Here is a 22459-nt window from a genome sequence, read left to right on the forward strand (position 1 = left end):
AAATTTGCCAACAAAGTCTCAAATCTGATATCTATATATTTTTTGGGTCCAGAAATCTAAAGTCAGTTTTCATTGTAATTATGTTACTATTCTTTCCGGGCTGGGCCTCCAATTCATGGGCCTAAATGTTTCATAGGCTCCTGAAGATGTCTCTTTATAGCATGGCGGGCCTCAATTTGGGCAGTGGAATTATTGATGATTCCATTTGCTGAATTTGCCTCCCATAGAGGAGAGAAAATGAGCAATCAACGCATGCTAAAGTTGCTTCTCACATTGTAGTGACAAAGATTCTCCAACAGACAGAACCACAGAAAGCCCCTTAAGTCATCAGATGGAATCAGAATGCCCCAAGTCAATACCCACTTTTTGAGTCTTTCTTCGCTCTGGAGCCACTGGTTGGGACCCAAATCTGAGCATGCTTCTTCTTTGTGGAAAAGTAAACATCATTGAACTTGGTGCTATATTTACGTCTATCATAAGCTCAATACTATACTAAAGAAATGAAAGCAACAAGACCTAAAACAGATTGCCAATTTGGTTCCTTCATTCCTTAGAAACTTGTCTAAATTGTTCTCTGCCTGTGGCGCAGTTTTGATGGAATCCAACATGAATTGGGATTTCATCTGGCTTTTGATTTTCAACTTGTGTTGCTGCTCCTTGGGGCACTGCTTGGACAACACTGCTGCAAGTGAATCATTAAATTCCTTGGTTCAAAATTTTGCTTTCAGGACACTGATCAAACACCGGCCTCAAACTGGTGCTCTATATGATGCTCTTCTTCCGCGGAACCTGTCAGGTATGGATGTTTCAGTAGTACGTCTCAGAAGCAGAAGGCTCTGGAACAAAGGTGCCAACTTCAGCTACTTTCGGATCCCACCGAGAACAAAGTCCATTCCCCATGTGAGGAGGTTGGCTATTGTGTACCAAAACTTGGGCAATTGGTCTTCCCTCTACTATAACGTTCCAGGTTACTCACTCATCACTTCTGTTGTTGGCTTCATGGTTTTTGATGCCTCAAATATAACAGATACAAGTGTGAGAAACCTCACTCTCAACACAATGGGGCAGCCTATATCTATTAAATTCCCCAATAATCCATTTATGGGTATGGGTGGTATCAATTCAAGGGCAAGATGTGTAGCTTTCAATGCCAATGGAACAATTCAACTCACTGGGATGAGTTCCCCCGGCGTATGTTACTCAAGAGACCAGGGTCATTTTTCAGTTGTGTTCCCATTGGAGAATAAGCGGAGACCATGGTATCTGTGGGTGATTGGCTCTGTGCTCGGATTTTTTGCGTTGATCATGGTGGGCTGTGCAGGATTTTCATCTCTGAGACTTCTCAGGAGCAAGAAGATTCAAGCCATGGAAAAACAAGCCGATGAAGATCAGGTTCTTGAAAGTAGATGGGTTGGCAATAGTAAAATGCCATCCGCAGCAGTGACAAGAACCCAGCCAGTTCTTGAGAGCGGTGTTCAGTAGTGCATTACATTTTCCCATTTAACCTTCTGCCCAATTACTTCAATTACTCTTGTAGTTTACTAATACTCTTTTGTTAGTGCATGTATAACAAACGAGGTTCGTCCATTGATCCATTCCGTGCAATGAACAAGGCATATTTATTTTTTTCACCATAAATGAAGGACTGCTTTTGTAGATATTCAAGAACGAGCCTTATTATCGATTAGTCTCTTTACTCTCTTGTATGGAATACGTTCTACCGGGGAGGAACAATTGCCACGATTAACACATCATCTGTCACATTGGCGTGAAGCAATTTGCATTTGTTAATTAGTCACATACAACTGTAAAGTGTACCATTTAAGCTGAAGCGAAAAAAGGAGCGTAAACTCCAATAAAATCTTTAAAGAAACCATATCAGAAAAGCAATACTGAGTCCTGAAAAAGCAGCCAAAGAACAATCAATTAAGCATGCTAGCGCTGGCATTTACCGAAAGGTAACATTAGTAAACTGACCATCAAGGCTTCAACAAGAAGCCCAAAATCTTAAGACTGCACCTGCATGTGCATGCATACTGAAGTTAACAAGGGTGAAAAAGCGAAAATCCAGGACGTATACCAAGATCACTTGTAACATAAGGCTCAGCCCAAAGAATGTTCCTACCATCGTTGACTCGATAATACATAAATTTTCAACACTTCTCTCGTCATATTCTGTCAACAAATTCATGTATAGCAGCAAAGGCTGCTCGGACATATAACTTTAATTGGGAAACATGTAAAAACGGGAACAATTGGGAGCCTACATAAGTGGAAGTCAAATGACATGCCTTTGTTTTATTAAAGAGCAAAAACAGCTATAGCAAGGAAACAATACTAGCTCTGCCTAAACCAACCAAGGATCCTCAATGAAACATACAATTAGAATTAGAACTCAAATGCTGCATTGATTAACCAACAAACAAACAACTAACCACACTAAAAAGGACATTCATCCATCCATTCATCAATTGAGAGCACCAACTCCAGCCCCACTCTTGCGAGCAAGCTTAGTCCACTCAGTATGAAAAGAGCCAGGGCGATCAATCCTCTCATAAGTATGAGCCCCAAACAAGTCCCTCTGAGCCTGAACAAGGTTCGCCGGAAGCCTCGCCCTCCTATAAGTATCAAAGTAAGCAAGACTAGCACACATCCCTGGCGTGCTTATCCCCGCCGAAATTGCCAATCCCACAACCCTCCTCCACGCAGCTTGCCTCTGCACCATTTCCCTAGCGAATTCAGGGTCCACTATCAAACTAGCCAAATTTGGGTTCCTCTGATAAGCCCTCTTGATCCTATCCAAAAACACAGCCCTTATAATACACCCACCTTTCCAAATCCTAGCCAACTCCCCCAAATTCAAGTTCCACCCTTTCTCGTCACTCTTAGCCCTCAACAAATTCATCCCTTGAGCATAACTACAAATCTTGGACGCATACAAAGCCTGCCTCACATCGTCAATCAACCGCTTCTTATCCACACCACTCTTAGCAAATCCCATTTCATCATTCAACCCTGCCTCCTTCAACACTGCCGCAGCACTCTCTCTCTCCTCCTTCAACCCACTCAAGTACCTACAATCCAACGAAGCCGCAATCGTGGGCGCCGCCACCGAGAGCTCCGCCGCCTGCTGCACCGTCCACTTCCCGGTACCCTTCATTCCAGTCTTATCCAAAATCTTATCCACCAAATACCCGTCACCACCCTCCTCATCCTTCACCTTGAAAATATCCGCAGTAATCTCAATCAAGAAACTCTCAAGTTCCCCTCTGTTCCACTCGTCGAAAATCTCAGCCAATTCAGAATTCGATAAACCACCAACGTGCTTCAAAACGTCATAGGCCTCGGAAATTAACTGCATATCACCGTATTCAATTCCGTTATGGACCATCTTCACGAAGTTTCCAGAACCTCCCTCGCCGATGTAAGTGACGCAAGGGCCATCTTCGACCTGAGCGGCGACTTTGGTTAAGATGTCTTCGATGTTGGAGTAGGCTTGGTAAGACCCACCGGGCATGAGCGAGGGCCCGTTTCGCGCACCTTCTTCGCCGCCAGAGACGCCCATGCCGAGGTAAAGGAGGCCTTTTTCGGAGACGTGTTGGATGCGGCGTTCGGTGTTTTGGTACCATTCGTTGCCGCCGTCGATGATGCAGTCGCCGGGTTCGAGGTGGTCGGAGAGGGCGGCGATGGTTTGGTCGACGGGGGCGCCGGCTTTGACGAGGATGATGACTGATCTGGGGCGTTGGAGGGAGAGGACGAAGTCGCGAGGGTTGTATTGGCCGGTGAGAGGGAGAGAGCCCTCATTGCGCGCCCGATCTACGGTCTCGTCGACCTTGGAGGTTGTGCGGTTGTAGACAGAGATTGGGAAGCCCTTTTCGGCGATGTTTAGGGCTAGGTTTTGGCCCATCACGGCCAGGCCCGCTAGGCCTATGCGCGATAAAGCTGCGGACTCCATGGCTGCTGAGATTGAGAAGAGGGGGAAGGAAATGAAAGGAAAGGAAGGGTAGGTGATGCGAGTGAACCTATGCGAATGCTATGTTATTATTATTATCCAAATGGGAACTGTCTATTAGTAATGTTAGTATGAAGAGTGATTTTGTTGTTCTTTTTGGAGTGGGGGGTTGTTTGGTTTGGTGGATGGCGGACTCGTCGAGGGAGTGAAGGGACAGCGACTTAATCCCCAAGGAGGAGGTGCCGTAGACGTCGTTGCCTCCAAGAAGGGCTCAATGGTAACTCCCTTCACAATCAAACGACTGCGTTTCCATTGCCACAAAATCAGTCAACTACCTAAATATGTACCTCATAGTCACCCCTCTTTGCTCTGGTCAGCTACCTACTTTTTTATTATTATTATTGTGGTTGTTGTTATATATTTTTTTAATAAAAATTATTGGATAAATGTTAATAAGTATTGTACGAATATTGATTAAAAAATTTTAAAAATATTTTTTAAAAAATTGTTGTTAATACACATTCTTTAGTATAACATAATTTTAAATTATTTTTTCTTTTAATTTTTTAATAAGCACTTTTAAAATACTGATTTGCAAGATCTAAACATATCTATGATTCAAGTGTCTTTTTTTATGTATATTTTGTTATCTACGGTAGTTCACCTTGATTAATATTAAATTAGTATAAAAATACTTTTATATTTTGTTAGAATATTTAAAGGTTGGGAATTAAATGAACAAAACCACTACTCGATTATTTGAATATTTTATAAAATAATATTAATTCTGTTATATCTTCCTAAATTGAGAGAAACAAAACATAAAAAATAAGATGAAATGAGATAAAATCTATTCCATTCCATTAACATTTTCACAATCCAAACAATGAAATACAGGAAAATGTCAATTTATTACATTTTATCCCACTCTTTACCACCACTCTAAACATACCCTTAATTCCGCCAGTTACCCCATTAGACTAACAATTATATTTCGTCACGTCACAATTTTGACAGTAATGTTCAAATATATTATTACTGGCTACTTGATTACCAAGAAGCTCAAAGCTGAAATGAGCGCAAACAGCCAAACGTTTAGGCAAGGTGATAACAATCACCAATAAACAAAATCTAAAACACCGCAAGCCCCTATCACATACGATATGGGAACAACTGTACTACTGAAAAAAATGGTGCTATCTAAAAGGCAACAAGTTTAAAAGAAGCAATGGCATGATAATGGCAGGTATTCGTCAAATACAAGCTTTCGGGAAATAAATATTCCGGGGGTAGCGAAACAGTTCAATCAAAATCTTCAAGCAGCAACTTGTCCAAAGAGCTGCTTTCGGATCTGCAATAAGGAGCAAGAAACTTCATAAGAATCAAGTATTTAGACACATCATTGAGTGGCTATCACAAATTCAACCTAAGACTACGCTTAAAATTGCTAACGTATGTAGTTGTTTCTTAATTCTGAGTTACATGAGATCATTATATTAAATAAATAAAACTACACAATCTCCATTAAGACACATCAAAACCCAAAAAATACCAATATACAAAGTCAACAAAATATAATAGCAACAATTGGCCAATAATGGATTCACGGGAATATGGTACATTTTGTTAGGACAAAGAAAGTGCGAGGAAAAATTAATAAAAGAGTAATGCTCCACTTACAACAGTTTTTTCAACACTTTTTACAACTCGTCTCTCTCTCTCACTCTCTCTCTCTCTCTCTCTCTCTTAATCACATTACTTATCTTATCCCACATTTCTTTCTCTTTCTTCTTGTCTCTCTCTTAAATTGTAAAATCGTTCTAAGAGTTATGTAAGACTAGAATTGTACTCGATGAAAAGAATTTTTTAGACTAGGTCTAGTAAATACAAAGACACAGAAAAAGAGAAAGATAAAAAAAAGATTCACTGGTTTAAAATCAAATCAAGCCATTTGTAGTTGGTTATAACTTCAAAAAAATGTAATAGAAAGTGTACTATACAGAGGAATGAAGAGAAAGGAAAGTGAATCATAATGCTACATGGAAATTATCCGAGAAAGAGCAATAGCTCCAAGTTCAGAGAGTTATCTATGAAGAACTTAGTCTTTTTTCCTTGCTCAATAGCTGGCCTTAATACAAACAATTCAGCAGCAAATATCTAACTAAGAGGATACTAGTCACAGAATAAGACAATGCACAAAAAATTACCTCTGGAAGCTTTTTACGGAACACCACATCAAGTCTTGCATCAAGAGTGTTTTCACAAACAATCTTTCCATCACGAGAAGCCAACACCACCCCACCAGAGCTGAATGTCAACAAATATAATCAGGTGTGCTACAACTGATACTAAATATCAAAGCAGCTGATACAATTTTAGGAAGCATCCGCAATCAACTACAAACACTAAATGCAAATTAATCTTAAGATTTGAAACTCTTGATTCTTTTTTACCTAAATATAATGGTGTTACAATTAATCAAGAGAAAAAAGGTAAAGCAACGAAGCAAGCCCTGATTGACAGGGGCTGGACCAGACAAATACTTTAATTATAAGTTATAACATAAACATTACCAGTAGGGATCATGAGCATTGTGATGGCTAGGTCCAGGTGGAAGATAGACTTGGTTGTCAACAATGATCTCTGGGGGATCAACATTTGCTTTATCAGCATACTCCTTTACAGCTGAATCCAGCACATGCTCTACCAAGTGCTGGTCATGTTTCCGACATCTCAATAAGACAGAAGGTTCTTTCAGTCTTAGCAAACTCTGTAACGCACAATCCTTATATTATGTTCCAAGTCCAGACTCTATATACTCATGCACAGAAGATAGTCCATAAAATAATAACAGAATATAAGATTACAAAGGATTGAAAGAGGTAATGTAGACCGGGGAAAATGAAGGGTAGAGGGATGGGGGTAGGAATTGAAAGAGGTAATATAAACACAGCACTGTAAAGACCAAGGTTTCTTCCCATATCAGCAAATACCAAATAGTTATGATTCAAAACAATCATTGACATTGGCTCATTGATGTTACCAGGTACAATGACATGAAATGGAAGCAACAATCTGATAATAATACTTCACAGAACAGAAAAATCAAACCATCAGTAGGTGTACCATATTCAAAATTTTACTAACCTGAACAATGAGATCCTTAAGAAGGTTTCTGTAAACATGATGATGATGACTATGATGACTCACATGCAAAAGTTCCTTGGATGCTGCTTCTTTCATGGAACTGATCACGTCATCTTGAGCTTGAAGAACTTTAATCCGAGAAGCATTCAGCTGCATGGAGTACTCACTGCAAGAAACAAATAATTGCGCCACAAAACTTGAGCTATCTCAACTAGCACTGTATTTTTCTAACTAGGAGTACAATACATCCATCACACCATGAAACAAATCAATCCTCAAAACAAAACATAATTCTTTTACATATTTTCTAGTCATACTTTTGATAATATACTTGAATCCAAGTAATTAATCACATATATCAATAATTTGAAAGAAACTGAACATCAAACCGAACCAATTCAAAACCAAACAAGAGAGACTTAGAGTATGTTTGATTTACTTTTTAAAAACAGTTTTTAGTTTTTAAAAGGTAAAACAAACATTCTCTAAATATAACCGATAACTGCATTTTGCAAATGCAAAATTTCAAAATGGAGCTTAAAATCATTTATTGATTTTGCTGAGCAGTACAGCAAGCCGCAAAAGATCCAATAGACGTTTTGATTTTGGACTAGAAATCAAGCATTAACAGTACCAGCAGTAACCCAATCAATAGGCACTGTGATACTATCACACGCAAGGATCAAGAGCTATACGAGTAGGTTAATTTCAACCAATGTCAACGGATGAAAAAGCCACAGAAATCACGAATTTGCGGAAACAAGAACAGTAAAACAAAAATGTAGAGAAGGAAATGTAGTAAGTGAGTTACATCTTCTTGCGAATCTCGACTTGGCGCTCTTTGCGCTCATATTCTTGCCTGATCTTCTTCTTCTCCGCTTCGACCAACTGCAGCTTCTCGATATTGAATTCCTGCAGAACAAATAAAAAAAAAACAGTAAGATTCCAATTCCATTGGAGAACATCAATTGGATGGTGATATGAAGCAAAGTAGAATGAAAAGAGAAAATGTAGAAGGAAATGCAGTTACTTCTTCGGCAGAGACAGAGATCTCGTTGGCTTTTTCCTCAGCTTCCTGGTGGATAAACCTCACCATCTGTTGGATTTGCTTCGATACATCTGTGTCGTTCATTTTGGAAGACGATCCACTGCAAACGAATTTGCTTGATTGAGGTTGATACGTATCACCACCACACTCCCACAGCCTAGACCAGCTCAGCTCTTTTTCAATGCATCTCCAATCGTAACAATTTCAATTTTAAATACATGTTTTTGTTTACAATCCGAACATTTATTTATTTCTATTCTTTTTATACAATTATTTATTTCTATTTTGTTTCTTAATAAATTTATTATTATATGAAGGTATTTTTAAAGTTAGATATTACACTCGGGAATCACCAAGCAAGATGACTTCCAATTTAATACGTGGTTTGATTTTAATCTGTAATTTTTTTTATAATACCGTATCATTTTTTAAGATATAAAAATTCTGGAAATAAATTTTGTTTTCAATAAATTATTTTTCATACACAGATAAAAACTTAACTTTCACTGACATATTTACATAATGCTAACTTTTAGAACTGAATCTAATTATTTATTTTTATTAAAAATGAAATATTTATTATATTTAAAAAATTAAAATAAAATAAATATTTTATTTTTTAATAAAAATTTTATTATTAGATATTTAAACTTAATCTTAAAAACTGAGTTTAAATTATATATATATATATATATATATATATTATTTTTAATATTTTTTTTGTCATTACTGTCAATTTTTTTAAAATCTTATAACAAGGTAAAATTAACCTAAAGACATGTTAAACTTGCTCCTGGAGAGAAAAAAATGGTAGCATTCTGATGTTGTTTTACTTCTTTCTTATGGGTGGTGCTTTTTCTGAGTGGACTAAAAGTGGAACTCTCCCATTTGCATTACATTCATTGACAAGGCTGACTAATTTGAATGTTTGTAATGTAATTTTAATTTAACTTTAATATATTAGTATAAATATTTTTATCTTGTTATTATATTATGAATTAATATTTCATTAAATTTTTAAAATTTTTATATTAACTATTTAAAAATTATAGTTATAATTAATTAATAGTATAAAAATATTCACATTTTACATTAAAATTAAACTCATCCAATGAAATAGCTTCCAAAAAATATTGTGTGGTTATTGGCAACAGTTATAACTTATAAAATATAAATCTTAGCTTTCCCCTGTACATACACGACTAAATGTATGCATAGTTCGAATGTTTGAAAAACAGCAACCAGGGTTTAAGGAGGAAAGCGCATAATTTGGGCTATTAGAAGTTATTTTTGCAAATGTATTAAAAAAATATATAAAAAATATTTTTATAAGTTAAAAATAATATTTTTAAAATTTTAAAAAATTAAATAAAGACTTTTCATAAATTTCATATTATTTTTTTATAAATAAAAATTTATACAAATTATACGTAAATGATTATAAAGACACTGACGTAATTATAAGTAGTTAATATTGGAAGTATTCTCTAGTTGATGCCAAAAGTAGAGTTCAATTTGGAATCATCTGCGGGGAAGCTAGCCAGAGTGCTTTTAGGGTCGGTGACATTTTATTAATAACTTCTACTCCTAAAATTAGGGTTAAATATATTAAGCCAATTTAACAACTGTTATGTTTTCATTTTAAATGTAAAATAATGATTTTGATCATTGACGTTAACAACAAAAAAAGAAGTCAACGAAACTTATTAAATAATAGTAACACTTATCTTTTACTTTTCCCATAAGATTACTAAAATTAATACCACAGAATCCTTCTTGGTAAAATATTTTGTTTTATTTTTTCTAATTTATATAATTATTTAATGACAAATACTAAACATTACTTTTTTAAAATAAATTAGACAGTGTACTTTAATAATAATTTTTTATTCAATTGATATCAACTTATCATAATATTATATTGCTATAATTTATTTTAAAAAATATATTATAAAGTATATCTTAATTATAATTATAATTATAATCATAATCATACACTCCTTTAATTTGTTTTTTTTTTTTGATAAAATATGCTCCTTTATTTTAATTATACATAATATTAACTATAACACATTATGTTAACATATCAAACTGATTCAAATTTATTTCATACATAATCAAATTTTGATTGAGTTGAATTGAAATTCACACAAATCACTCTATAAATACTGGATCTGGATTATCTCCAGTTTAGACAGGAACTGGACCTCTAGTTTTTTTTTTTTTTTCGTTTAAGCAAAAAATTCGCTTAAGCAAAAATAGGTTATTTTCACTTAAAATTATGACAAAATAGCTTAAGCCAATTTTCATAAAACAAATGGCTTAAACAAAAATAATAGACTTAAGCGAAAAATGGATAGAGAGTTTTAATTTTCACTCAATTTTCTCTTCTCATTCCTCTTAAACATAACATTTCCTCTTCAACCTTTATATTCAACCTCCATATTCAACTTTCTTTTTTCTCTTATATTTAACTCTTCTCTTTCCTTCTTAACTCTCTTTTCCTTCAACTTCATACCTAACTCTTCTCCTCCTCTTCTCATTCTCACATCACCAAATACTTATCTCTCACTTTTTTCTCTATACTCAACTCTTCAATTTCCTTTTCTTCCACCGTCACTACTATATCACCCGCTCTCCTTATCTACATCCATTCTTAATTCTCTCTTTTCTCTACACTCAGCCTTCATATCTTTAAATACACAAAATTCACTTAAGATAAAATAATTCGCTTAAACTAATACATAATTAGCTTAAGCCAGAAAAATTAGCTTAAGCTAATTTTGCATAAAAAAAATTTGGCAGTGGAAGAAGAAGAAAATGAAGAGTTGAGTATAGATAAAAGAGGGAAAGATAAGTATTGGGTGAGGTGAGAATGAGAAGAGGAGGAAAGGAGTTAGGTATGAGGTTGAAGGAAAAGAGAGTTAGGAGGGAAAGAGAAGAGTTAAGTATAAGAGAAAGAAGAAAGTTGAATATGAAAGTTAAAGGAGGTTGAATATGAAGGTTGAGGAGGAAATGTTATGTTTAGGGGGAAGGAGAAGAGAAAATTGAGTGAAAATTAAAACTCTCTGTCTATTTTTTGCTTAAACTATTTTTTTTTGTTTAAGCCGTTTTATAAAAATTGGCTTAAGCCATTTTGTCATGATTTTAAGCAAAAATAACCCATTTTCACCGCCTAGACCAGAGACAATCGGGATCCATAAAGATTTGAGATGGGGTATACATAAAGAAAATCCATGTCAATCTGTTGTATTGTATGGACTCTGGCACCCTAATCGAAGCTTTAATTCCCATTCCTATATATACAGGTTGATCTATAAAGTGACATGGACAGCTGAGTTGGACCATTCGCATTAAGGGTGGGACAAGTGTTGGATACATGGTTTTTAATGGATTACTTCGAGCAATCTTGTTCACCAATTGAATTTTCTAATTTATTATTTTCATGTTATCACTTTCATGCATGTTGAACCAGAAAGTGTACCAATGCCGGAGGATAAGGCCATCAACCTCGTCCTCGTTCCCACCCCTAATCTCCTATATCCTCTCTGAATTACCCACATTGTGATTGAGAAATACAAACTTCTCTTATTCCTAGATAATGTTTACAAACTGAAAGAAAATATGACTTGAAAAATTAATTAAGGGTAGTAGTCACTATCCTCGTGTCCCTCCTTACTGTGTGAATGATTGTGGGTCATTTCCATTCTCCAATCAGCACTTGCAGTGACAGCCCATTTACTTGAAGCACTATAATATATCTCTCATTTTCATAAGAACTAAAAAGGGGTCCATTTGAAGTTTGGATTGGATTAGGCTTTATTCTAAACTCTTTTGAGGGGATGAAAAAGCAAACTCGGATTGTCAAGTAACTGGGTCGTTAATTCTGTTATCGCACTCACATATTAGAGTTCACAACAGGTGTTGAAACTCACCACCCTTCAAGTTCATTTCTGATCTGGTTGCTTCAATTTTAGGTAAATAATATTTTCGCTTCTAATTACTACTTAATTGCTAGCTTAATTTGAAACCACTATTTCTCATAATCACGGATTTGATCATTTTTGTTGACAAGACCCAATTTTTTCCCCCCATAATTCATTCCAATCAGTATTGAATCTATTGTGTAGACAGTACTGAATTATAAATCCTGCTTTGAATTATGTTCATTCTGGATTAAGGTAGTTGGTAGTTGTTTAGATAAGATTAAGGTAGTTGGTAATTGACTAGTTGTGATTTTGGTGGTTTCAATTGTCGCGAGGAAGGTGTCATGGAAAACTCATGGGTTTTTACCTGCTTCTGTGGCAGCTGAACCTATTGTGCCATATCAATTTTGATTTTATTTTCTCATTATCAGGGTTCAGGGGAATCAGTTTTGAAGTTCTTGCTTGAATTCATATTCAGGGTGGAGGTTGGACATGAATCACTCTGGGGCCACAAGTGATAACGGGGGAGCTGTTGAAATTACTAAAGACAAGAACGGGATAGGCCTAGTGGTTCTTCGGAACCATCGAGGAGCTTCAGCAAGGGTATGATTCTTTTAACTCTCACAAACCATTTACACATCCTCACACTTTGCTTCACAAAACTCTATCTTCGTAAAGGTTAATCACATAAAATTTTTGTAATATTTTTTTTATTTTTTATTACATCATCTATTTTATCTTACTTTGCTATCTCTTCTTTTTCTTAATTGTGAAAATAATTGTAGATAAGTGTCGTGGAAATAGAATTATATACCCTTTCATGAATTGATGTTAGTGGGTGACGCGTACTGCTTTAGGTTAGCTTGCACGGAGGCCAGGTTCTTTCATGGAAAAGGGAACGTGGCGAGGAGCTATTGTTTACTAGTAGTAAGGTATTTTTCTTTTCTTGAAGATAGTAACTACAATTTAATTAGTTTGACAAGAGTTAGCAAATTTTCTCGGTATTCATGGGCATTTTTTCCACAGGCAATAATTAATCCTCTCAAACCATTACGAGGAGGAATTGCGATCTGTTTCCCTGAGGTATAATTAGTTAGTGTTGGATAATACTACTGTCTGATACTGAATTGTATAAATTTATTCACAGACAAAAATCCAAGGGAAAAATTACACAGAGATAACAAGTGGGGTTCTTGTAATTTTTGCAGTTTGGAAACCGTGGATCACTAGAGCATCACGGATTTGTCAGGAACAAGATTTGGGTTATTGATCAAGATCCTCCCCCGTTTCCAAGTGATTCCAGTGAAAAGGCCTATATTGACTTGCTGCTCAAACCATCCGAAGATGATCTGAAGATATGGCCCCATAGGTCCGGAATTAATAAGAAACAAGTTTACTTACTCTAGAACTAGCGTTTTTAACCATCTCAATTTGGAGAAAATAAAAAGTGAAAAACTTGGATATCAATTATGAGCATATATGATTTGAAGACGCCCTTATTTTCTACCCCAAAACTCTAATATGTTCAAGAATTTGCGTTAAAAGAAAAATAAATTGTCCATGAGTACTAATAACAAAACACGCATGTCATCGGGGAATTTTATCATGTTTTTCACATCTCACCTAACTCTACACTACGGGCTACATCTTATAGCCTTAAACAACTTATAATTATCGGTTGAATCAGAGAGAATATCTGGGATACTAATGAAAATTATTTTGTCCAGCTTCGAGCTTCGCTTAAGGGTGTCTTTGGCAGGAGATGGTTATCTAACTATGATTTCGCGCATCAGGAATATCAACAGCAAGCCTTTCAGTTTCTCCTTTGCGTATCATACATATTTCTCTATCTCTGATATCAGGTCTTTAACAGTATGCAGTTCCAGTAATTTTATGATGACAATGATTTTATTATCAAGGATCAGCTTGTTAAAAAAAGTTAATTTTTCATAAATTCTTCATTATGGTAAGTTTAATCTTTGAATTATAAGCACAATCTCTACTGATTATTGGCAGCGAAGTGAGGGTGGAAGGGTTAGAAACTCTTGATTACCTCGACAACCTACACAACAAAGAGCTCTTCACAGAACAAGGAGATGCTTTGACATTTGAGTCGGAGGTGAGACAATTAATGTAGCTGATAAATAATATTTTAAAAATTGAATTTTTCTTATCAAGTTTAGTGGCAATATATGATCTACGTAGTGGACTTCATCTGAATGAATAAGGCTTTTTTGTTGTTTGTTTCTTTTTGAAGTCCATCTCTATCACTTTTTAATTGTACTAAGCAGATTTAATGGGCTTGCTAAAATCTTATTTTTCCCATGTTTTAGGTGGATCGGGTCTATCTTGACTCTGGCAATGGCGTAGCTGTTCTAGACCATGAAAGGAAGCGAACATTTGAGATACGAAAGGAAGGACTTCCAGATGTTGGTATGGTCCCGTAGGCTACATTTACACCTCAAATGAAATGCTTAATGATGTTGGTTGGTTTTGTGTCATTTCGTACGTAGTGTAACAACTAAAACTAACTATATCTTCACCGACTTTGGTATTGCATAGTTGTTTGGAATCCTTGGGAGAAAAAATCCAAGTCGATAGCGGATTTGGGGGATGAAGAGTACAAGCACATGCTTTGCGTTGATGGTGCAGCAATAGAAAAACCAGTCATGTTGAAGCCAGGTGAAGAATGGACAGGCCACTTGGAGCTCTCTGTCGTCCCTTTCACTTGATATGAAATTACTTCAATATGCCGATTTTAAGCAAATAAACTGTGATCAAACTTAGGTCTAATAAATTCAATGTCTCTTGTTCTGTTATTGTTGGAAATTTTACTTGAGTAATATTCAAAATATAAAAGATATCACATGTAAATTTTATTTAATAAATTAATTAAAATACATTTTTTAAGAAAGTAGTGAAATTGTTTATGCAAATTATGTAGCCCTGTTAAAAAAGAAAAAATTTATTATTCATAATAGTTTTATTTAAATCAAGTAAAATTATCTCTTATAGAAAATACTAGTGGTTTAACAAAAAAAAATTATACAAAAGAATTATATTTGTACAATAAATATGTATAAATTATTTTATATATTGAAATTCATTGTATAAAGTATAAATAAAAGTGATGAATGATTGTTAATAAGAGAACGTGTGACAAAAAGTTGGTTTACCACAGAATATGGATTGAAGTTGTTCCCGTAAATAGACGATAGCCCATAGATGGTGAATTTTAAGCCTGTGAATAGTGAAATTGAAGGGTATAATGGAAATAAAATACAAACAGTTACATGACAAAAATAAAACATTACAAACAGTTACAAATTGGATTGGGTTATCAGGTAGACTTGAATAAAAGAACTGCTGCAATATAGTGTGCATTTGGCAGACGATAAAACATGTTCATTTAAACATTTTGTATCAATGGGTCACTTAGATTCCGGAATATAATAAGAGTTAAGCGCTTAGATTTCAAACTATAAAATTAATTAACAATTATAAACTTTGTAGTTGTAATTTTACATAAGTAGTTTATAGAATTAAAATTATTTAAGAAATTAATTATATAACTAATTAATTTATATTAAATGACTTAATATATATATATATATATAATATTACATTAATTTAATAATAAAATTAATTATTATTTATTTTATTTATTCACAGTTAATTAAATAAATAATTATATGTATTTAAATATAAAATATTCTAAGTCACATATTTTTTAAATATAAAATATAGTTAAAAAGAAAAGATAGGAAAATAGATAAAAATAAAATAAAAAATTAAGATTATTGTAAAAGTAACAAAATAAATAATAAAATTAAAATATATAACTTTTTCTTTATAATTTTAACTTTTATAACAAGAGATGTGTATAAAGATAAAAAGTTTATATTTTACAAATATATCTGACTTTTATAAAAATATTAATAAAAGATCGCAACAAAATAGAAATAATAATAAATAAAAACGCAGTAGTGTGAAGTTAGCATTATGCATGTGTAGTATATATCTCTGTTTGTGAAACACAGTGGTGGACATGTTTTTTGAGGTTGTATTTCCATTTCATTGGTTTACCTGCAAATAAATAATGAATCACTTGTTCTCAGTATTTCCTTTAAAATTGTCAATTAATTAACAATTATAATTAATTGTATGAGTGACTTTCATTCGATCTCGTATCTTTTAAATTAGGGAAAACAAAATGAGATATACGTCAACGTAAATTATTCCATCCCATTTCAATTTTTCAATTTAATATTTCAATCAATCAAACATACATACTTAAATATTGATCCCTCCACCCATCTCATCTCATACCACCAATTCAAAATAAACTGATGGACTTCGAAATGGAATACAAATTGCCTTTTCTCTTCATGACTTGGGGTTTTAAACTTTAGATATCACTTTCTCTTTTTTAGGCTAAGATAAATAGTAAGGAGTATTTGTATACTATTAAAATTTAAAAATAAAGTATATGATAAAAATTAATAATCTAATTTTTCAATATATTATGACTTTAAAAGTTTTAATTCATTTTAAACGTTTTATCATTTTAAAAAAATACTTAGTTACAATTTGTTAACTTTATAAGCAAACAAGGCACTTTATCTCCCTAAATGAAAAGTTTTGCTGTACTTCTTATTCTTATATGTTAAATTAAGTAATTATTTTGTCCCATGTTAAATATTTTTTAAACATTTTTTATTTATCACGGATTATTTGTTACTTTATAATATCAAGAAGGTATTAATTATTTTATTTTCATTAACACTCTTATTATAATTATTAGGTGTAATTTTTACCAAATAATCACTATCAATTACTTTAAAAGTAGTTTTTATTACCTAGCTATATATATACTACAATAATTAACTCTTGCATTTTAAAATGAATATTTAAAAATAATAATTTATTTCATTATAGTATTTATTAAAAGATAATATAAAAGGTATAGTATATATTAATTTAATTTCAAAATTTATTATTTTTATTTTTTATGCATTTTAACTATTAAATTTAAAATAATTAATTCTATATACTATAGACAAAACTTAATTAATGTCTTAAGGATATTGGCTAAAAAAAATAAAAGGTATTAATTTTTAGTATATGTTTATTGAGATTTCTAATGCTTTTCAATGTTTTTATTAATATTTTTTTACATTTGAATGAATCTTGTCAACAAAGTTGTAAAGGCATTGATTAAGAAATTAATAATAAATTTTCTTAAAAAAATTCTAAAATACATTAGAAATTACAATAAATATATGTCAATAATATTTTTATATAAAAAATTCTAAATTTAATTTTAAATAATATTATTAATGATCATTTTTTTAATTCTCAGTCAATGTTCTAACAATCACGATCTGTGAGACCATATTCTACATGCATAATATTTTTTTTCTGAAATATTAATTTAAAAGACAAAATGAGCCTTTATTAATTGAGGAGCCAACGAAAAATCAAATTCCATTTATGCCAATAGATGGGGACGACATCAACATTAGTGACCTAATTAGTGGGCATGGTGCTGTTGTTGCGGACAAGCATTGAAGGGTGAGTTGGCTGTATAACAAAAACAATAAACATCAGTCCACATAGAAGCTGGACACCCAAGAAAATAACGAATGAAACATTACCTGCTAAAGGAAGCATTTAAAGATGTCAAGTGTGGACAATTAAAGGATGTTTCAGATAGTACGCCACATCCTTTCAACTCAGGTGAGACCATAAACATCGCTTCCATGCTAAGTATATATTCAATCATATCCTAAGGTGAGGGACCAAAGCTCAACCTAAGAAGCAGTGGAAATAAAAAAGAACCAACTTAACTACTGCATATCATACCACTAAAAACCCAACCCCCTTTTATTATGTACTCCAACCCCTTTTAATTGGAATGTAAATATAAAGGTATATTAAGTATTATTTGGCACCAACTTTGTTATTTTAATTCAAGGTAACATCCAAATTTACACACTACTTCTTGTACTCCATCTTTATCTCCAAAGTTTGATTTTTGTTATATTACAAACTTGTTTGGCTAACCCATTCGGAGGTTCATGTCCCGCCAGCCTTTCCACTAAATTATCTACGCGGGACCAACTCCTAATTCTATACATACTCTTAGGAAAGAGAATGCTGAATTTGGGTCTTTAGCTGAATGCATGCACTCGAAGGAAAGGGAAGAAGGGAACCATTATGGCTTGTTGGTACCACACCTACTCGTTGACCCCACAGAAAAAAATATCAACACCCGTTCTTACTTGTAGTAGATTTTCTTATGCTCCAATTTTGGTTTTATCATAGATCCCACCAATAATTTTGACTCTTAGACCTCCCATTATCTTCAAGTTAAATGCTAAGTTCTTGCCATCATAAGGACCCTAGTGTGCCAGGATTATGGGTTGTAATTGCTCTATTGAATTTGACCTTCATAATTATGGTAGAATTTGGTTTTTGTTATTTTTCTAAATGAATATGTGTTAATTAGGATTTAAAGGAGTAGATCAATGTTGACTCGTAGTTTATATGGCAAAGAAAAGTTGTAAGGTTTTATCTGAGATAGGATTTTGGGAAGAAATTGAAATTGGATGGCAAAGGAACTTTTATGAGCGTGATAGGCACAATATATTAAAGTCCCATACGCACTTTTCCATCCCCTAAACTTTCTCTTTGACATTCGCATTGTGGGCAAAACAAATAAAAGAGGTGAAGATGGGACTGTTAGTGCTCTAGTTTTTCAAACGTTAATGATGTTGGGGCTTAACAATCCCTACCCAGAAGAATTTTGACTTTCTGATTCATAAAATATTTTGATAATTTTTAATATACAAAAAAAAAATCTCAACGTCAACCGTTGTCCGTTGATATCTTTAATGGTGCTGAGGGATTTATTTTGGTCGAGTTCTATCCATGTTTAGTGTATGCTATAGTTCTACCAACTGTTAAAGCAAGCATCTCAATCAACCTTGATTGTCGTCAATTAAATTTATATATTTGCACAGTGTTTTTACTTCTTAGTTTAATTTTTTATTATATTAAATTATATTTATTACATTTTTCTCATTTTCTCTCTTTTTATCTTTCTTTTTCTTTCAGAGTAATTTACCAAATTAATTTCCAAAGTTACACATGTCGCTCAATTTAATTTTTAAAATTAAAAATATTAAATTGTAAGCCCAATAAAAAAAAAGCTAATAATGGAAACTATAACGTATGTGAATAACTATATCTGTAACATAAAAAAAGTAAGCGCCTTTATTTCTAAAAACAGATTTTAAAAACATAGTAATGTTTTGACAATAAAAAAAATTGAAAATTGAAAGACAAAACGTGTAGATGACCTACCATAATCCTAGTGCCCAGAAAGGTAGGTGTGTTCAGCATCATGTTGCCTTTGGTAGCGGGAATGGTAACCCAGCATAGTTCAATATTCCCCACGAAATAGGCACATCAAACAATCAAAACTAAGAACTAATGTCGAAATGAAAACAAGTGATCCCTGTGTGTCCTCCTCACCCAGGGCCACACCACGGGATAACTTCTGGCTCTCCTTAACCAAACAAACTTACAAACAGTACACTCTCCCACAATGCAAACACAATTCCATATTAAAAGCAGCCAAATTATTAAAGCCTTTCCTCAGAGGAGTTGGGCAAACTTAGCAATATTTGAGGTCGCGAAAAAAATTGCACTGTTGAAGCCAACTTTACAGTGAATGAAGAGATACTCGTACAATGACATTTTTTTGAAAAGAAATAAACTCTTATTTTCAAGAAACTTGCATTTAAATTTAATTTTTTAAAAAATTAACTTAAATAACATAAGGAGTAATTTTGTTGTTAAAATGTATGTAATTTTATACATTAATGTCATTAAATGTTACAATTTTAATTGAAAAAGCGACTATATATAAACTCTAATTGTTACTTTAAAACATTATAAAATATAAATGTAGTATTTGAATTAGGCAGATTTTCCTGTCTTGGAATAAAACATTATGCTATGCACTTCTTGTAGAAAATGATGGAGGAAAATAATTGGAATTGAGTGTTTGGGCACTTAATAATTATGGTATAAAGTCGAAGGCATAAAATATAGTTGTCGGAGAAGGAGGGCTGCATTGTGGGAGGGCCTCTTCCCCCTGCACCGTCTACCAAACCAATGGTTACTTTGTGTCATCGCTTTAGCATAGCAGAAATGCACAATCCTAATGAGGAATTGATCCACATTCCCTTCCGACCAACCGTTTCTCTGGACAATGACCTGTGTATTAAGGCTTTGTTATGATAGCTATCGAAGAGGACAGAGGTAGTTTAGACTTTAACGTTGGCTGTTGGAGGAAAAAGACAAGCATAAATCCCATACTTTTTCTTCTTATCTTTTGTTTCTTTTTCTTTTTTTCTTCTTAAACCACAATTCATCAACGAGGCCCCTACTTTATCGTTGATCAGCAAAAAGGATTCAGAGTCCAACGCTGCTAATGCCTAATGCAATGTATAGACTCCACATACAAGCACATTTCGGCTGTTTTTACTTTTTCTCAACGAGCTTAAATAGAAAGTAAAAGTGTAGATCAACAAAAAAATTAAATATATAATAAAGTATAATTTAAAAATTATATAAAAATAATTTTATAAATATCTGTTTATATAAATATAAGTTATACGATTACTTTATAAAATATATTTATCTTTCCTTTATAAGGAAATAAATATGTTTTACAAAATAAAATGTAGTTCTAATCATTAACAAAAAACTAGCAGTTGAAATTGTTATAAGATAATATTATATATACAATAAATTGTAAATACGTCACTCTCAAAAAAATTATGAACTTATTAAAATTACAATTACATAATTTTTATAAATACATTTGTTAAATAACTAAATCCAACTTTTATAAATTCTTGCCCGATTTCATATAAAAATTTTATATATGAAAAATACAACACTTTTGTTATGCTGATTTATCATCATAATTACATTTTTTTACCTTAAACTTTTATTTTTGACATATTCAACAGTCATAATGACTTATCATTTTGTCATCGATAGTCTCCTGCAGATCAAATTATTCGAAAATTTATACCATGTGAAAAACCAGGCAACCCATGAATTTACTGTTTTACCATTGATGCTATTATCCAAATTAGACCAACACGTGGGCCAATTTTTTCATTATCAACAATAAATTAGTAAATCTTGCAACATTTTCGTTCAAGAAGATGATTGTTTTCATCAAAGCTGGCGAAGAATTTGACTAACACGTGCCATTGATGATGAGATAATAATGTGATATTGTTTACATATTAGATGAATACACAGTTGAACACAAATGCAGCAATAAATTATAGAGAGATGTATATAATTAATTATTAAAAAATATTGATAAAAAAATGAAATTATTGTGCTGTGTAGCCATGATGATGATGATGATGATGATTCATGACTGGGTTTTTGAGGCAGTTGTTTGTACGAGTCCTTATTTGTGTTGGACCATTGACAACATTGACTGTTTGTCGTTATTGTAAACGGGCTAATGATCATTTCACCACTCACCAGCCACTCAAACCTCCTACTCATTGCTCCCACCCTCCCACATAATATTTTTCTTCAATAAATTAATTAATTAATGAGTAGATCTACTTCAAGGTCATTATTGACTGTGGCATAGATCTTCTCTAGTAAATTCATCACTAAATATTATTCAAATACTTAGTTAATTTATTTTTTAAGAACAGTAAATATAATATTTTTAATTAGCATCAATAAAATGATTTGTGTAACTAAATTGTTCTAAATCTGTTTGATAAAAATATAATGTAAGACTTCAATTTAATATAGATTAAGTTTATAAAAATTTAAAGAAAAATCAAATTTCAATGGATTTAAACATTTAAATTTTATTTAAATATTTTTAATCCTGTTGATCAAAATTAGTTGCCAGTAATAAGTCAATCGAATAAATAAAATAACTTATTTTCTTAACTCTAGTTTTAATTAAAAAATAATTAAAATTTGTTACTGTTGGTGCAGTGAAAATATTCAGTACAGAAGGTCCTTACCTTTTCTAAAATATACTAATTTATTAGTATTATGTTTTATGATATAATTAAAATTTATAACTGTCTTTTAAACGATATCTCGTCATTAAAAAATTTAATAATTCTGGATGTTCTAATATCAAAACACTTGGATCGTTTAGTTATTTTTTTATTTAGTATCAACGTTCCCGTTGAGATATTTAAAGAATACAGCTGTTTATTAATTATTTTCTATTTTTAAAAAAGTATTATCGCAGCTAACTTTAAATATATTATTTTAAGAAAAAAAATCTAAGTATTTAATAACTAAAACCTTTTT

The 22459-nt window shown here is 32.6% G+C and overlaps 4 protein-coding genes across 8 annotated transcripts; 2 read left to right on the forward strand and 2 right to left on the reverse strand.

Moving 5' to 3' along the window:
* Nucleotides 1–4043, reverse strand: LOC113854942 (6-phosphogluconate dehydrogenase, decarboxylating 3, chloroplastic). The gene is made up of 2 exons (XM_027486292.1): nucleotides 2436–4043; nucleotides 1–1755 (listed from the first exon to the last, which is right to left on the reverse strand). The coding sequence occupies exon 1, from the start codon at nucleotides 3953–3955 to the stop codon at nucleotides 2468–2470; it is 1488 nt and encodes a 495-aa protein (XP_027342093.1). The 5' UTR covers nucleotides 3956–4043; the 3' UTR covers nucleotides 1–1755; nucleotides 2436–2467.
* LOC113855749 lies at nucleotides 607–1482 on the forward strand. The gene has a single exon (XM_027487380.1). The coding sequence runs from the start codon at nucleotides 607–609 to the stop codon at nucleotides 1480–1482; it is 876 nt and encodes a 291-aa protein (XP_027343181.1).
* A 1092-nt stretch (nucleotides 4044–5135) lies between the features above and the next one.
* Nucleotides 5136–8320, reverse strand: LOC113855278 (V-type proton ATPase subunit E-like). Of its 2 annotated transcripts, XM_027486853.1 has the most exons (7): nucleotides 8130–8320; nucleotides 7911–8011; nucleotides 7100–7265; nucleotides 6526–6722; nucleotides 6293–6294; nucleotides 6160–6259; nucleotides 5136–5303 (listed from the first exon to the last, which is right to left on the reverse strand). In XM_027486853.1, exons 1-7 carry the CDS (start codon nucleotides 8229–8231, stop codon nucleotides 5255–5257), a joined length of 717 nt encoding a protein of 238 aa, XP_027342654.1. In that variant the 5' UTR covers nucleotides 8232–8320; the 3' UTR covers nucleotides 5136–5254. The 2 variants fall into 2 exon arrangements, with proteins under 2 accessions (XP_027342654.1, XP_027342653.1); XM_027486852.1 differs by lacking the exon at nucleotides 6293–6294.
* Nucleotides 8321–11619: 3299 nt separating this feature from the next.
* On the forward strand, nucleotides 11620–14942 carry LOC113854056 (putative glucose-6-phosphate 1-epimerase). 4 transcript variants are annotated; one of them, XM_027484886.1, is made up of 9 exons: nucleotides 11620–12124; nucleotides 12552–12676; nucleotides 12931–13005; nucleotides 13100–13156; nucleotides 13282–13442; nucleotides 13801–13935; nucleotides 14090–14192; nucleotides 14407–14506; nucleotides 14636–14900. In XM_027484886.1, exons 2-9 carry the CDS (start codon nucleotides 12566–12568, stop codon nucleotides 14803–14805), a joined length of 912 nt encoding a protein of 303 aa, XP_027340687.1. In that variant the 5' UTR covers nucleotides 11620–12124; nucleotides 12552–12565; the 3' UTR covers nucleotides 14806–14900. The 4 variants fall into 4 exon arrangements, with proteins under 4 accessions (XP_027340687.1, XP_027340688.1, XP_027340686.1 ...); XM_027484887.1 differs by having other exon boundaries at nucleotides 11620–12068; XM_027484885.1 differs by having other exon boundaries at nucleotides 11621–12068; nucleotides 12505–12676.
* The last annotated feature ends 7517 nt before the right edge of the window (nucleotides 14943–22459 follow it).

Source organism: Abrus precatorius, unplaced genomic scaffold (assembly GCF_003935025.1).
Source record: "Abrus precatorius isolate BTA unplaced genomic scaffold, Abrus_2018 Scaffold11, whole genome shotgun sequence".
Classification (NCBI taxonomy): Eukaryota; Viridiplantae; Streptophyta; class Magnoliopsida; order Fabales; family Fabaceae; genus Abrus; species Abrus precatorius.